Source organism: Rhinopithecus roxellana, chromosome 1 (assembly GCF_007565055.1).
Source record: "Rhinopithecus roxellana isolate Shanxi Qingling chromosome 1, ASM756505v1, whole genome shotgun sequence".
Lineage (NCBI taxonomy): Eukaryota > Metazoa > Chordata > Mammalia > Primates > Cercopithecidae > Rhinopithecus > Rhinopithecus roxellana.
The window spans coordinates 45,772,815-45,789,217 of NC_044549.1; the positions used below are offsets into that span (position 1 = coordinate 45,772,815).

The following is a 16,403-nucleotide window of genomic DNA, read 5'->3' on the forward strand; positions in this document are numbered from 1 at the left end:
CTAGCTGTCCATCACCACTCACTGGCCTCTGTGCCCGTGTCTGTGTCTGTGTTCTTGTTGCCCACATGTCCTCCTCCCTGCTCCCTCACTCAAGTCCTTGGTTTAGTGCACAGGTATACATCTTCATACATCATTTGAATAAACTTAATCTGGACAAGGCATCTGTGTCCTCCATTCCTGTAGAGTCATCCATTCTATTTCACCAAACAGAATGGGGGGAGTGGCTTTCTTTACATTTCACAGAAAGGAAAAGTGAGGGTCAGATTATCCAAGGAACACAGCTATTTGCAGAAGACTAGGAATGAAGGCCAGGTCTCCTGGATTCCCACCTGTACTCTTCCTCCTGATTACAACTGTGTCAAGCTAAGAGGATAATGGTTTAAAACACCAAAGTCACACTGCTAACCCGAGAAAGCCTCAGGTGCCAATGTGCTGAGGGCTGCCTATTGACTGGGCTCTTTTAACAAGTTCACCTGAGACTCTGAACACATCATGCAAAACAGGCTTAGGAGACTCCTCTGGGATGCTGAATTGGAAAACAAAATATAAATTCTGAAAGGACTCTAATAAGTCACAAAAATTATTAGAACCCAAAGACTGATGACCAATGCTAATAAGAGTTCATACAAACTTGGGGTGAGACTTACCGTGTCCCCAATCTTCAGGCCCTCACACTTCCTCTGACCAGGGTAGGATACCCCATCTTGGCAGGTAGCAGTAAAGAAGAGATTAAGATCTTCAGGCTGATCCCAGACTGACAGCTCCACTTTAGACCGGATACTCTGAACGGAGAGAGAAAATGAAGCCCAACCATTTAATAAAGGCTGTGGCTGAGGTGCTCCCACACTGGTTTTCTGAGGCCCACGTGGCTTCCTCTAACTCAGGAACCCCAAGCCAAGGGAAGAGCCCGTGAGCTTGGTTCCCTGGCCCTCCCTCATCCTTTCCCTTCTCTCTGCACTCACACAACATCTTGCTAGACCCAGCCTGAGGTCTCCCTCTGTGAGTTTGGAGAAGTTGATAATGGTCGACCTGCCATATGATATTATCTGCTTCAAATGGGTTATGCCCCATCCCCTGCTTGCTTCTCCAGAGCCACCTCTCATCCCCACCCTTGGCTTCAGACATGCAGTTCCTCAGTCTTGGAGTGTGCACTCCAGGCTTTGAGCCTTTCCGTGTACCCAGGGTAATGATCCTTTGCACAACGGCTCCTCTCCTTCCTCCTCCTGGCTGGCTCCTTATCATCCTTCAAATCAGCTCAGCAGGCACTTTCTCCAGGAATCCACCGTATCATTCACATCCATACCTATCCCCATCAGATGAGGTCCATATATCTGAGTTTGAAACTACATAATGAGAGAATCCAATCTTATGTGTGGATTACATCCTCAAGCCAGTGAATCAAACAAAAATCAAGTCAAAATTACCTATCAGAACAGAAATAAATAAAGACTAAGAACATCAAGTGTTGGAAAGGATGTACAGCAACTGGGGCTCCCCAACCCTGCTGGTGGGAGTGAAAATTGGTGCAACCCTGTAGAAAGCCATTAGGCTATATCTACTAAAGCTTAGGCCAACCTCAGACCTAGCATTCACCCAGGATTATACCCAACAGAAGTGTATGCGTCACCAAAAAGACATGGACAAGAAAGTTTACAGCAACACTGTTGTAATAGCTAGAAACTGGAAATTCCTCAGGTGCCTATCAATAGTAGAATGGATTTTTAAAAATTGTAGTATGTTCATACAGTGGAATAACATACAGTAATAACAAAATATGACTACATGTAATAATATGGATAAATCTGACAAATATAACATTACTAGAAAGAAGGCAGAGACAAAGGCATATATATCGTATAACTCTATTTATATGAAATTCAAAAACAGGCAAAATTAATGGTTGCCCTTGAGGGATTGTGATGGAAGAGGGCAGAATAGGGACTTCTAGACCTTGCTAATGTTCTGTGTGTTTGACCTGGGTGCTGGATACTTAGGTTTATTTAATTTGTGAAAAGTTTGTGAAATTTTCTGTATGTCTATTAGTTTAAAAAATTGTCCTTGTGACACATGCCTGTAGCTACTCAGGGGGCTAAGGCAGGAAGATTGCTTAAGCCCAGGAGTTCAAGGCTGCAATGAGCTATGATCATGCCAGTGCACTCCAGCCTGGGCGACAGAGTGAGACTGTTTCTTAAATAATAATAATAATAATAATAATAATAATAATAATAATTTCCTTGAAAATCTCTAAGGAAGATGCCACTTTGGAGACTGAGGCCAAATGAAGTAAGCAGCTTTTATTCAGAGTTCATATTTTACCAGAAAATTTAAAACAACTGTCTGTTTATACACTCAACACACAGTACAGCAAGATGCACCCATATGAGAGACAAGGACCCCAACATCCGCAGATAGCCCTGCAGATTCCCTCTCCCTTCTCGGGTGCACTCTAGGGAGCGTGGCAGTTGGACAGAACAGCAGACAGACTTGCCTCTTGCTCTTGTGGGTTTTCTGTCTTTCTCTTTTTTGCTGAGCATGTAGTGCTAAAGTTGAATAACTGAAATATGCAGTTTTCCAGCAAATTAACAGCTTGTTGAAAATACTTTCTGCAAAAAAAAATTCTCTCCCTTTGCAACAAATTATCTAAGTGCTTCTACAACTCTAAAAATACGATCCGTCTTAAATCCACTTCCCTTTGCAACTTGCCAGCCTTAACTGGCCAAGGGTCACAAAAGCGCCACTCAATACACACCGCACTCTCCTGCTGCCTGTGATTAGTTATTTACAGAACTGTCTTCCCTACCATGTTGTGAAGGCCAAGGGCTGTATCATAGATCTCTCTGGGACTTAGTACAATCTGTTGTGGAATGAATAAACGCATGGACGTGTAGACAGATGAATGTTTTAGCAGCTATGCTAAGGTCTCAGGCCAAGTAGATGAAAATATTTCTCAAGACAAATATTAAAAAATAAATTTATAACTGTGAATAAGTATGCGGATGAGATAAAACAGTATCGTAAAAGAGCTGAAGAGTGAAGGAATGTAAAAAATTACTTGGGAACGATCACTTGAAATATGGTGGCCCTGTGGTTCACAAATAAAACTTTGGAAGGAAGCACCGGCACTCCCCAGCAAGGTCGGCCCAAGCTGCCACTCGAAAGTCCCAAGGGAGGATCTGGGAGAGGATCTGGGAAAAAACAAGAGGGACTTGGACTCCTACTCTGTGAGTCAGCAACTAAGAATTAGATGGAAATGGACTCCTATGTTCTACTCAGGCCATAGGCCCCATGTTCTGATGTGAAGTTTGTATTATTCCTGCTACCCACAGAGTCTCTGGAATCAGAAACTCTTAAGACATTTCAGGCAGCAGGAACCATGGAGATGATGCAGCCCAAACCTCTCGTGTATGGAAGCTGGAAGTCAGGGCAAGGAAAAGGTGGCCTGGGACGACTCTGCTGCACAGGACCGGGTGCAGGCCTTCTCCACCCATCCCAGGGCTCTTTCTAATCCCCACACCTGATACGCACTTCTTTCTTTGGAAATTGGCTGTCCACAGAAAAGGTAAAAAACAAAAATAAAAAAATAAAAAGGAATTTGGCTCTGTGACTTTGGAAAGAGATTGTCAGGTTGTATCCTGGTTGTAAGGGTCTCTACCCCCAAAACTATGAGTGCTGGAGGGCAGGACTGTGTTTTGCTCACTATTTTATTTCCAAGGTGCAGCACGATCCCTGCCACACATTAGGCTGTTAGTATATATCTGTTGAATAAATGAACGAATGGAGTATAAAATATAGTAGAGGGTCAAAGTGCAGTTCTTACGCATGAAGACTTTTATGTGTGACTCCTAAAATTTCATTAACTCCTACCAGATTCGCCCCTCAAGGTGCACTCCTTAGTTCTCCAGTAGGAAACAAGACGATGGTAGGAATGTCAGAAGTTTAAAGGCTATTAAATACGCAGTCAGGTTGGGTCACATCTGCAATTGCTTTAAGTCGGGCCAGCTGTGGAGTGGGTGGGAGCAGACTTTATGGCAACAACAAAAAGAGAAACATGTGCTCTGCTAGGAAAAAATACACCACAGATTCTGATGTCACCGTCCACATGCAGCTCCAGTGCTTTCCAGCTCATTCTGCTCACTCCCACACTGAAAAGAGGACTTCCTGGGTGTAACATGAGGCCAGTCCCCTCTGCACGTGTGGACCCAGGGCTCCACAGCTGAGCTCTGGAAGGGATTCTCTCACCAGCACGTATTACAGAGCAAAGTACCACATTGCCAAACTCCCTTGGGAAGACCTCTCACGTGAAGAATTTGGCACAGCAAGAAAAAATGCATAAATCCAAGTTGAAGATTTCACACTCTGAGAGATGTGTACACCAGACTTGATTCTACAAGACATGAAATTAAACATACCCTTTCCATTCTGCTCCCTCAGCCTGGCCAAATACCACAGCCATTGCATCTGTTACATATGCTCCAACCCAAATCTGCTCAGAATGTCCCCACAGATGGTCTGCCAGCACTCTAGGGGAGGTAAAAGCCAACGCCCACACTTAGTCATGTGTTGCATGACTCATGAAATCCAACACAAACCACTCGGACGGTGAGGTGACAGAAACAGAAGCGGTCCAGAGAGAGCTGTGACTGAACTCTGGCCGGGTGCGGAGCAGGTGAAAGGACAGCAGAGCTGACCAAAGCCTCTCCTGCTGCCCCGGCACACCCCACATGCACCAGGGCCCTGTGCTAGGGCTCAAAGTTGGGAAAAGTCCAAGTGCAAGGAGCTTGAATCCTAGCCCAGCCCTTCCCATTGGCCAGGACAGCAGCAAGTAAGATGAGTACTTGGAAGGAAAAACCCAAACTGTTCTTCCTACTCTACGCTCACACACCACTCAACACAACACTTCTGACACCAGATGTGAGGAGTTTCCCCCACACACCATGCAGTTCTCTACTGGACACGAGTTGGTTATCTTCTAATTCAGCACAATTCTGACACTATCCACCTGGACATAGGTCCTACAGGTGAAGGGCTTAGCCCACAAGACTGCCCCCACCGCAGATGCCAGTCACAAGTACTAGGCTGTCACCTATACCTCCAACGGATTGGCCGTACACTGAAATTCCCACGAACCTCTTTCTTCATCAGTTTGCTAGAACGGCTCACAGAATTCAGGGAAACACTGTTTACACTTACCCACGTATTAATAAGAGATAAAGGCTGCAGATGAACAGCTAGATGAAGAGAAACAGGGCAAGGTGTGTGAGGAGGATGCACAACTTCCCTGTCCTCTCTGGTGCCACTCTCCAGGAACCTGTCCCACAGCTTTCCCAAGGCCCTCCAAATCCAGGCCTTCTGGGTTTTCATGGAGGTACCGTTACATAGGCATGACTGGTCACATCGCTGACTACTGGTGATCCACTCAACCTTCAGTCCCTCTCCACCTCCCCAGAGGTCATGGTGTGGAGCTGAAAGTTCCAACCCTCTAATCACATGTCTGGTTCCCCTGGCAACCAGCCCCCATCCTGAGGCTGTCCAGGAGCGCCCCCGAGAGTCACCTCATTAGAACAAAAGATGTTCCTATTACCCAGGAAATTACAATGGTCTTGGAAACTCTGTGTCAGGAACCTGCATTAAAGACCAAATATTATAAAAAAAGATTCTCCTAGTGTCCTTATCTACAAAGGTTTTAGGGGCTTTATATTAGGAACTAGGGGCAGAGACCTGTATATATATCTTATTATACCACAGTATCACAGGTTCTAATCAACACAGAAAACCAACATACCCCTAAAATGGCTTTGATCAACTGAACTTGCTTCAAATATCTTGCAGTTTCACATTTCTATATTTAATAAATATATTTTAAATTTCACCTGAAGGAAGGGGTGGAGGAAGGGAATTATCAAGGGTCACTTTTTGGAGTAATGGACATGTTCAGTATCTTTATGGTGGCGTGGTTTCACAGGTATATAACTGTGTCAACACTCATATTATACACTTTAAATCAGTACCGTTTGCTGTATGTTAATTATATGTCAATAAGGCTTTACAATTCTTTTCCACAGGATTTGAATAGTTATTGTTGAGAGTATTCTAATAATCACTACTTCTTCTTCTTCTTTTTTTTTTTTTTTTTTTTTTTTTTTAAAAAAAAAGAGAGACAGAGTCTCACTCTGTTGTCCAGGCTGGAGCACAGTGATATGATCACAGCTCGCTGCAACCTTGAACTCCTGGGCTCAAGCGATCCTCCTGCCCCAGCCTCCCAAGTAGCATGCCCAGCTAATTTTTACAAAATTTTTTGTAGAAACTAGGAGTCACTATGTTGACCAAGCTGGTTTCAAACTCCTGGCCTCAGGTGATCCTCCCAGCTTGGCCTCCCAAAGCACCAGAATTACAAGTGTGAGCCACCATGCCTGGTCATAATCACTCATTTTTAAAAGTGCTGAGTTTCAAAGTTCATTCATAAGTCATCAGCTTCATTTCACATGTGTGTTTACAGGAACCAGTTTAACTCGCAGAGTCAAGCGACAGTGCTAGGTTCCCATAGTTCCTCTGGGAATTCATTCCAGGTTCCAAAAGCAGCTCCAGCCCAGAACAATTGTTCCCTGTACTCATCCCCGCTCCCCACTCCCCATCAGCAGGGAGGGGTGCCCACTCCTCTCCTGGCCTCTGCCTACCACACAGGGAATGCTTTCCCTGCTCACTCCTTGACCCTGGGCCCCTGGATTTCCACTAAGAAAATGAGTGTAGATATATGAGAAATCCTGCTCAGGGCTAAGCACTTATGAGATCCCATGCAGGGAACCAATAAGAAAGCCTCCTGCTCCCTGGTTTTCAGTGGTCCCAGCAGAAGCACAGACACACAGAACCCGCCAGTCACAGAGAAGCTGGCTGAGCAGTGTGCCTTCCCTGCTGCTGCAAGGCTGCCCAGCCAGGTCTATGGAACTGTGCACCATGATGCCCTCCAATATCAAAGCCGCCAGGAGTAGGGGGCCTGGGCCTTCACCGGCCAATGATCTTGGGGAGCCCCAGAGCTCTGAATTTAGGAGGTGGCTGACGATGAAATGCTGACAAGTGGCCCCTCCTCAGAAGCCCTAAAGAGGGACCTCATCCCACTCCACAGAGCCCAGACGAGCTGCTCCTCAGCCATTTCTTCCCAAAGGCCCTGACTCAGCAGGAGGCAAGCAGTGGCCTCCCTGCCTGTGAAAGTGGGTCCAGCAGCAGTGTCCCTTCTGCCCCGTGGGGTCTCCCAGCTCTGGCATCTTCAGAGGGAAGGGGAGAGTGGCAGGGCAGGGGTTCTGGCTCTTGATTTGGTTCTCTCAGTTCAGTATCCAGAGTTTAAGACCCAAGCAGCTCACAGCTCACACCAGCTCACCCCAGAAAAGAGGGTGACATTCACAGGCCTGCCCCTCCTTCCCATGCAGGCTCACATCCCAAACCCTCTCTGGGTGTCACACTTCAGCAGACCTATTGTGCCCACATAACCAGCTTACGTGTTCCCCCTTTTCCTGAAGTGTAAAGCAAATCACTCACCGTGGAATCTGAAAGTCACTACAGTGTAAAGTTCATTAGGAAACCCTCTCACTGCACTCTGGGTTCTGAAGTGCCTATGGGATCTGGTGAGGCTCTAAAGGCCAGAGAACAGAAAAGAGGATGTTAGTATGTGAGCAGTGGGGCAGGAGAGAAGGAAGTCTTCAGTTTCTCACAACAGGAAGTTCCGGGAGTATCTGAATCTGTGAGAGCAAGAGGACCCTTGGCTACAACAGGAGATGGGGGCGCTGGGAAGGGGGAAGGAAGGGAAGAAAAACAAGCCAAAAATCCTCACTGCTGCCCACCTGGCAGCCTTTAGGACACGAAGACGTTGCCTTTAGGACACGAAGGCTCCAGGGAACTAAGCACAGGGCTGGCCACACCCCCAAGCCCCAGGGTTCCCCCTAGCTGAGCAGTACTTTGCAACTCAAAACAGGGCCACATCGGCAGGTGGACAAGGCCAACATTGGGAAAGGCTGAGCTCCAAATACTTATTTGTAACCAGTCACTGCTGGGAAGGCAAGATGACTTTTCTCGCAGATGCGTTACGCCACACTGATTCCTTAGGTTCCCAGGTTAGACAGAAAAACCTATTTTACCTAAGTTTAGGATTAATAATGTTACTTTAGCCACACTCAGTCTGTGTATAACTTAGTTTTAACAGGAAGAGGCACTCTGAATGCCAATTTAGAAATTACCTGGCCCCTTGAGCAGGTGGGTAGGCACTGGATGCTACAACCATCTTGGGACCCACAAGGGAAGGGATAGAAGAGGGTACACACTTCCCAGCACAAGAGCTCTGCCTGCCATTTGCCTGAGAGAAGGTAGGTCTGAGTCAAATACTTCTGGGGTGTTACGAATTGAGGGGAAGGAGGGTAGGAAAGACAAAGGTTTGGGAGGTGAGTCTGTGGGTGCATGGCTTGGAATGTGAAAGTGATACCTAAACCACATCTATAAGAACTTGCACTTATTATATTAGGGCCAACTTCACATGATATGTTACAATAGCATAGAATTTAACAGCCCCATTCACAAACCCTCTGAAAGGACTTGATTACAATCACATCCTAAGTAGGTAGGCAAAACATTGATTCTTTGGCCAGGCTTGATGGCTCATGCCTGTAAAACCAGCACTTTGGGAAGCTGAGGTAGGACTGCTTCCAGGAGTTCAAGATCAGACCAACCAGGGCAACACAGTGAAACCCCAATCTCTCTCCATATTTTTTAAAATTAAGAACAAAAACAAAAAAACAGATTGTCGATTCTCCCATGTTAGTCTGCAGCTCTACACTGTGGTCCATGAGCCTGAGGGATTCCCATCCTGCCACTGTGAGATGAGCTCAGTGTGCAAGCTTTGCGCTTCTTGCAGTGTGGCTGGTGGACGCTCTGCTCCCTCATGCAGGGGATACAGTGGCAGGGTTAGCCTGGGCACGGGGTAGGTGGAGAATACCACTGCCTGCCTATGCAAGGTGTCAGAACCTAAGCACTTCCCAGGCCGCCAGCCTGAGTCTGAGCCACTCCTTGGCTCACTGAGATCTGCAGATGAGAGTCAAGATGGCTGAGGTGAGAGGGAGACTCATCAAGCAGGATGGGTTTCTCCACCCTGACCCTGAGTGAAGCAGGAAGAAGATACCAAACTCAAGGGGATGGGGGAGCAGAGCAGCATGGCGAACTGCCCACCTGAGCCTGTGGCAGCTGCAGGGCCCCAGTGGGAGGGGATGGAAGGGAGATGGCAGTGGGGGAAGAAACTGGTGACTTACGTTGTATGCATTAATAATCAGTTGAATAATATTTTTGGAGTCTCCATCTAAAATCTCCACCGTTGTTCCAGGTATCAGGGCTGTAAAATTCTTGGGGAAAAAAAATAAAGAGAAGAAATAAGTTATTTTTGCCCTGCCAACCATCAGAGTGAACATTGCTATACCAGGCTAGAACAGTAAAGGCTCCTAGCACCATATCCTGCCACCTTCTCCCACCAAGAACTAAAAAAGATCCCACAGGGAAAAGCAAGAAGAAATGGCACAGAGGAACAGTTGTTGCAGTAGGCCGTGGAATATCCAGCCCTATATATCCATAGGAAAGGGGCTTACAAGGTCTTTCCCTAAACGATAGTGTCTTGAGACCTCTCCCCTCCCACCGTGACAGACAGCTCTCTCAAAGCTCGTCTTCTAAGGTCGACAGCTCCTGACAGTTTCTTGCCATCTCTCCCCTGGTCTCTGAGGTATTCACAGGTTCAGCTTTCAGGGTCTGCTCAGTCTGTTCAGAAGGAGTGAAAAGGGCAACTTTTCCAAGGGTCTCAAGTATAGACCCTTTCTTTAATAGGAAGCTGAGATATGAATGGCACCCTCCCAAGGACCTCTGACTGTCCTGTGGCAAAGGGGCAGCCTTGAAGTACCCACCTTTCCTCTTTCATCTGTACTAACTCCTGAGTCTGCCACTTCTAACAGTGACAGAGACATCCACCACCCTCTCCCTGCCTTGGGACTGGATGGGCTCCCTCCCCCAAGCAAGGTGTATTTAGCTCTGAGGAAGGATGCTTAAGCCAACGTGGACTTCTTCCGTCTGGAAATATCTGGAAACCCAATACAGTCTGTGCAACTGAGCCCTCTAAAAACATAAAACATTATTTGTAAGTGAAAACTTTTCTTTCTTTCTTTCTTTTTTTTTCTTTTTGCGACAGAATCTCGCTCTGTCCCCCAGGCTGGAGTGCGGTTGTGAAATCTTGGCTCACTGCAACCTCTGCCTCCCGGGTTCAAGAGATTCTCCTGCCTCAGCCTCCTTGGTAGCTGGGATTGTAGGCACACACCATCATGCCCTGAATAGGCTTTATTCTGCTATCTTCCACTAAACAAAAAAAGAAAAACAATCCTTTTCCCTTGTTTCATCTTCTAACATTGATTTGGACTAAAGGAGGATAAAGAACTCAAGAAAATGTAGGTGGCATTTTATCAGTGATAATCTCAGGCAGGAGCAATAGAAAAACACAATCAGACAAAGGTTCTTTTGTGGACATTTAAGAGCGAGGAGAGGAAACTATGGCCAGCTGTTTGGGGGTGGAGGGTGGAGAGGGATTCCAGATTAAGTTCTCATTGCTTCACCACGTAAAAGAATCTCAGAGGCGAGTTTACATTTAGCTTACATGAGCACATCGAGGAGATCTGTAATTCAAACGTGGCTCATCTGTGACTGAGAAGGAGCACGTTCACGTGGGGGAGTCTCTGAAGATGGTCTGGGGTAACCCAGGAACAGTTTCTTTAGACGGAACAGATCCGTACCCAGACTGCTCTATTCACTCAGGACATTTATTGGTCTCTTTAGGAATTCCTGCCCCAGACTAAATGGGGTAGTCCAGGGTGACCTGGGAACAGTTTCTTTAGATGGAACAGACCTGTACCCAGACTGCTGTATTCACTCAGGACATTTATTGGTTTCTTTGGGAATTCCTGTGCCAGACTGGCCCACTGGTCTCCTATAGTCTGCAGGCTCAGGCATAAAGCTCTGGAATACTGGGATTAGTGATGTAGCCTGATGAGATGCCTTACTTTTCTTTGTGTATATCTTCATTTTATATTTTCCTTCTGTAGTAGAGTGTGCCTTTCTCTGTTTCCAATTCATCACCCCAAAAAATGGGAATTCATGCTATTTTCAAGGTTTTTCTCAGAATCAAATTTAATACCATATGTTCAAATTTCTTGTAAGGTCTTCACTGCTACGTGAATGCTTAATTGTTTCATCCTATTATTTTCCATTAGATCAAGACTAGGCTATATTCCACCCCTCCTTTGAATTTCCCCCATATATATAGGCAGAGCTATAAACACACCTCACCACCCCCTCTACCCCACCCCACATTCTAATCTCCCAAACACCTTAGGGTCAGCCTGGCCCCTAGAATTAAATCACTAGCCTCCCTCCCTCCCAGCATACCTTGTACAGCATATAATGGTTTTTTGTCACCGCAAAGATGAGGTTGATGTTGTTCTCTGCCAGTTTCTCTCCAAGCAAGGCAAGGGATGGATAGTCCTAGGGCCAAGGCAAAAGTCAAGGCTATGACATTCCTAACAGGTGCAGATACCAGCACCTGGCTCCAATGCACACTCAGCAGCCAGCATTTGCCCGGGAAGCACCTTTTCCTTAGGTGGCCCCTTAGAGTCCCTTAATAACTAAGCCTCCTTGGTAGCTCCTTAACGGAGGAACTAAGTAGAAGAGACCCTCAAGGAAAGGACCCTGTGGCATCCACCAAACTAGATTCTCTCCTCTCACCCCAGAGTGGCGAGGTGATGAGTGGAGGTTTTCCATATCTGGTCTGTGTCTCCATCCTTTCAGCAGGGAAGGGGACAAGTGGGGATGCCCTAGAGAACAGCCACAACATTCCACCCTCTGTCATCAGCGTTTCTTACCTTTCCTCTCTCCTCTAAGACTTTTCCTCCCTGCCTCCCTGCATTATTTTCCTTCTCCTGTGCCTAACGGTTAGGCCTGCCAACATCCCCCACAGGTACTGCTTCATCCTGCTGTGGCTCAGATGGGCAGAGGAGGGTGCCGAGCTCTGGACTAAAAGTTGGGCCATGGGGCAGGGGTGCAGAGAAAGGAGGAAGAGAGGAAGCTGAGAGGCAGTTTAACAGTGTCCTGAGGGATTCTGAGGACTAATGATGGGTACAGGGGTCCGCATCTGGTGAGGTCCTACAGTTATAGTCCTTTTTTCAGATTCCATTATGACTAGACAAGATGGAAGGCTAGGCCACCGATCACCTCTTGAAACTGGAGAAAATGGGCTTCTCTAGGGAAGAAAATTGGGAAGAATTCCTCTTTGGCCACCAGAATGGATTTGAGAAAGAAAAGGGTGGAGATTTTGGGGGAAAAATTGCATAGTGAGTATGCGAGATCTTGACCATTGTTGAGTCTGGGTGATGGGCATGTAGGGTTCATTTCACTGGTCTGTCATTGTATATGCTTGAAATTGTGCACAAATTCTTTTAAACGGCATAATTGTGGTTCTCATTCTGTGCAGAACACCTCTGCCCACCACTGACACTGACAGGCAACTCACCACCTCTGGGAGTCCATGTCTAAAAGTCAGGAAGTCCTGCCCTATAACTTCTATACCAGTTATGACCTCTGCAGGCATAGCACCCACCCTCCTTTAAGATCCCCTCCCCACTATGAGATCTATCCTGTTTCCCCTGGGCCATCCGTATCCCAACCAAACATTCCCCATTTAGATGCACATTGGCAGAAAGATGAACCAGCTACAGAAATCCCTGAGAAATGTTGTAAGTCAATTAGGAGTTCCGGAAACCCAGTTGGAGAATATGGAGTAATGAAACCCAACACCAAGAATGGATCAGAAAGCCAGTGAATACTGAGGGCCAGAGAAAGGTTTCAAGGCTGGGCAAGTACTCAGACCACGGGCAGGGTCACAGGAGAGGCATCGGGGAATGGGGGTTTGGTCCCCAGCACTCACCATCTGGTTGGATGCAGTGTACTCATTGGCCTCATTCAGGTGGCACTGGCCATCATGTGGCTGCACCAGGCCTCCCAATTTTCCATCCAATGCGATGTGGGGCACATCATCCGTTGTGAACACCAGCAAATGCAGTGCATCCTTTCGCCAGCCAATCTTCTCCTGAAGGACAGAAGGTGGATGGGTACACCAGTCTTTCTGCCCACTCCTGCCCTGGTCATGCAGGGCACTGGTCCGTCTCCGGAGTCATGGCCTGAATCAGAGGCATTCCCTTTGCCATGTGTACCTGGGGCACACTCACAAAACCATTCCACAGTGCTCTGAAGAGACACAGCCTGGACTGGGGAAGCCTAGATGCACACAGACAAACGTCCAAGGCTTTGCCCACTTCGGCCCATGCACCTGGAACCCCCTCCCTCCAGCCCATCATACTCTTCTCTGCTCCTTTCAGTGATGTCCCCTGAGGGCTGCTCCTCTTGGACACTTCCCCTTTTGTCCTCAGCAACTCTTCCTTCCCCAGAACAACCTTTAACCTTCCCTCTACCAGCTCCCCCATCAACATCCCCTGTTTGGCTGGGCTAGTCTAAGATGATAGGTAAGTGAACATGTCAGTCCCCCGATTAGACCTGAGTCAATCAGAACAGAGCACTCAAATGACCAATAAGTGGGTTTGTCTTTTGAGGGTTTGTAAAACCTGCCATCTATTCTGGTAGATATAAACCACTCCAATCGTTACTTGAGCCACATTGGTGTTTAAAGTCAATCAGATCCCTTTTCTCCCTTTACTGCTCCACTATCTGAAATGTATCCAGTCTTCAGACTGAGGCACAGCTGAATACAGTCTGTATTGCAAAGGAAGGACTCTGCATTTTTCATATTCAGCCACTGTGGTGCCAACTCTACACAAAAACACTCCCAGTCATCATTTTTAGGAGCAGTTAGACCTTGATACAGAGTAACAAACACTGGGATATGGTCGCCTTCTTAGTAATGGTGAATCCCAAAATGCGTCGGATTTTGCAGTGTGAATATATGAAGGATTTAAACACTGCTGAGAGTCTTCTATACCTGCACACTTGCTATTGAAATAGGAGACTGGATTCACAGACCTTACATGTTAAAAGCTATTGCTCTCTTACAACAGATGAAGAGTAGAGGGTATCACCCTCTCTTACTTATCATCATAATGGTGGATAAAACAGCCAAAAGAGCTATGATATTGTCTCTCTTGCTCCAGAGGCAGCATGGAAATACAAAATAAATAAATCACAAAAGAGTCCACCAACATGAGGAGGAAAAGAAGTTTGAAAATAAGCCAGTGAGGACTGACAGCCAGGAGACCTATTGTGAACAAAGGGATTAGCCTTTTGGGGAATCAGTTTCCTAGACACTCAACATTCATCCAGCATTCAATCACTGACTTCTTACTGCATGCCAGGCCCCATAGAAGGCGCTGGGTCCACAGAAAAGCCAGTTCCAGACCTCAAAGAGCTTACAGTCAAATGGAAACAACAACTTCAATACACTATGACAGGAGTGTTAATGAAGGGAAGTCCAATGCTAATGGAAGCCAGGGAGAGGAGGAGGAGGGAGAGGCTTCCCAGCACAGATGAAAGTTAAACTGAGCTGGAAAAAATGAAGAGGACACTTCAAAGAAGATGAAAGAGGGTGGGGTGGCTCACACCTAGAATCCCAACACTTCGGGAGGCTGAGGTGAGAGGATGGCATGAGGCCAGGAGTTCAAGACCAGCCTAGGCAACATAGAGAGACCCCATCTCTACAAAAAATACAAAAAAAAAAAAAATTAGCCAGCCATGGAGACACAAACCTGTCATCCTAACTATTCAGGTGGCTGAGGCTGGAGGATCACTTGAGCCCAGGAGTTTGAGACTGCAGTGAGCTATGATCATGCCACTGTACTCCAGCCTAGGTAACAGAGCAAGATGCTATCTGTAAAAAAATAAATAAACAAAAATAAAAACAAACCATTTTTTAAAAATTTAAAGGAAGTTGAAAGAAGGAATAGGAAGGGAGAAGGCAGAAGAGGAAGTGGGCATTCTAGGAGCTAACAGAAGCTCAGAAGGCAAAGGAGCACAGTGAGGAGGCCAGACACATTTTAGGAACCTGGAGTGAGAAGCCTAGAAGGTCCCTTACTGTAATGAAATGCTAAGCCATAACAAAATCACTTATGGGTAGGAGTTGGCATAGTGGTTCCCCTTGCTGTCAGGATTGGAAGAGGTCACAAAGAGGCTTCCAGGGTGCTGGTGATGTTCTGTTTCTTGACCTTGTGAGCACTTATCGAGATGTATAGTATAAACTATACATAACTATATATAAAAATATATATATATAACTATATATAGTTTTCTGTGTGTATATTTTGATAAAGAGTTAAAACCTATTAAATAAATTAGGCAATGCATTATAAGCCATGGAGTGTGGAAAAGAGGGAGCCAGATGCCTGGGAAATAAAACACAATCAACAGAAAGTGTAAACTAGTAGAGTTTTTTGCAGGAAATATGTGATCTGTTATCCACAAGGGCACAGCCATGTGCTCAACACCCTAGTAAGGAAGCAGAAAACCAACTTTTAATTTGACAAATCGTATTAAGAACCTTGAGGAAAATCAGAGACCTAAATAAATGGACAGAGATATCATTTCAGGATTAAAAGAGCCAATGGTGTTGAGACGCCATCTCTCTGCAAATTGGTTTATAGATTTGACACAATCACAGTCAAAAGCCTAGAAGGCCTTTTTGAGAAAATGACAAGCTGATTATAATATTTACATGAAATTGTAAGCAACGGAAACTAGCCAAACGATTTTGAAGAAGAAGAACAATGTTGGAGGACTTATTATCTTAGGTCAAGACTTATTACAAAGCTACAGTCATCAAGGCTATGGTAACGACAAAATCTATGCAATGACAGAATGCATCGATCAGTGGGGAATGGGATAGTTGGAGCAAAAATAGATCTACAAATATCTAGTCAATTCAGCAGAGAATACTGGAACTGGACATTCATATGCAAGAAAAATGAAGTTCAACCCATACGTCTCCCACACACAAAAATTAACTCAAAGTGGATCACTGACCTAAATGTAGACCTAAAGCTATAAAACTTCTGAAGGAAACCTAGGAGAAAATCTGTGTGACTGTGACATAGGCAAAGATTTCTTAGATAAGATGATTCCTAGGATACGAAGTTGATGAACTGGGCTTCATCAAAACAAAAGCTTCTTTGAAAAATACTGTTAAGAAAATGAAATGACAAGACACAGACTGGGAGAAAATATTTGAAAAAATTAAAATCTGAAAAAGGATTTATTTACAGAATATATAAAGAGCTCTCATTAGTCACTAAGAAAATAACCAAACAACTGAATTTAAAAAGTGGTCAAAAGATTTGCAC

The 16,403-nt window shown here is 45.7% G+C and overlaps 1 protein-coding gene across 1 annotated transcript in view; it reads right to left on the reverse strand.

Annotated features, from left to right (window-relative positions):
• The window catches only part of ITGB5 (integrin subunit beta 5), a 123,409-nt gene that overhangs the window by 44,627 nt on the left and 62,379 nt on the right, over nt 1-16,403 (reverse strand). Inside the window, exons 6-9 of the mRNA XM_010354817.2 lie at nt 12,989-13,150; nt 11,455-11,550; nt 9,288-9,377; nt 648-782 (exon numbers count right to left, since the gene is read on the reverse strand). Of these exons, the coding sequence (XP_010353119.2) occupies nt 648-782; nt 9,288-9,377; nt 11,455-11,550; nt 12,989-13,150 (483 nt within the window). The remainder of the gene's footprint in view (nt 1-647; nt 783-9,287; nt 9,378-11,454; nt 11,551-12,988; nt 13,151-16,403) is intronic.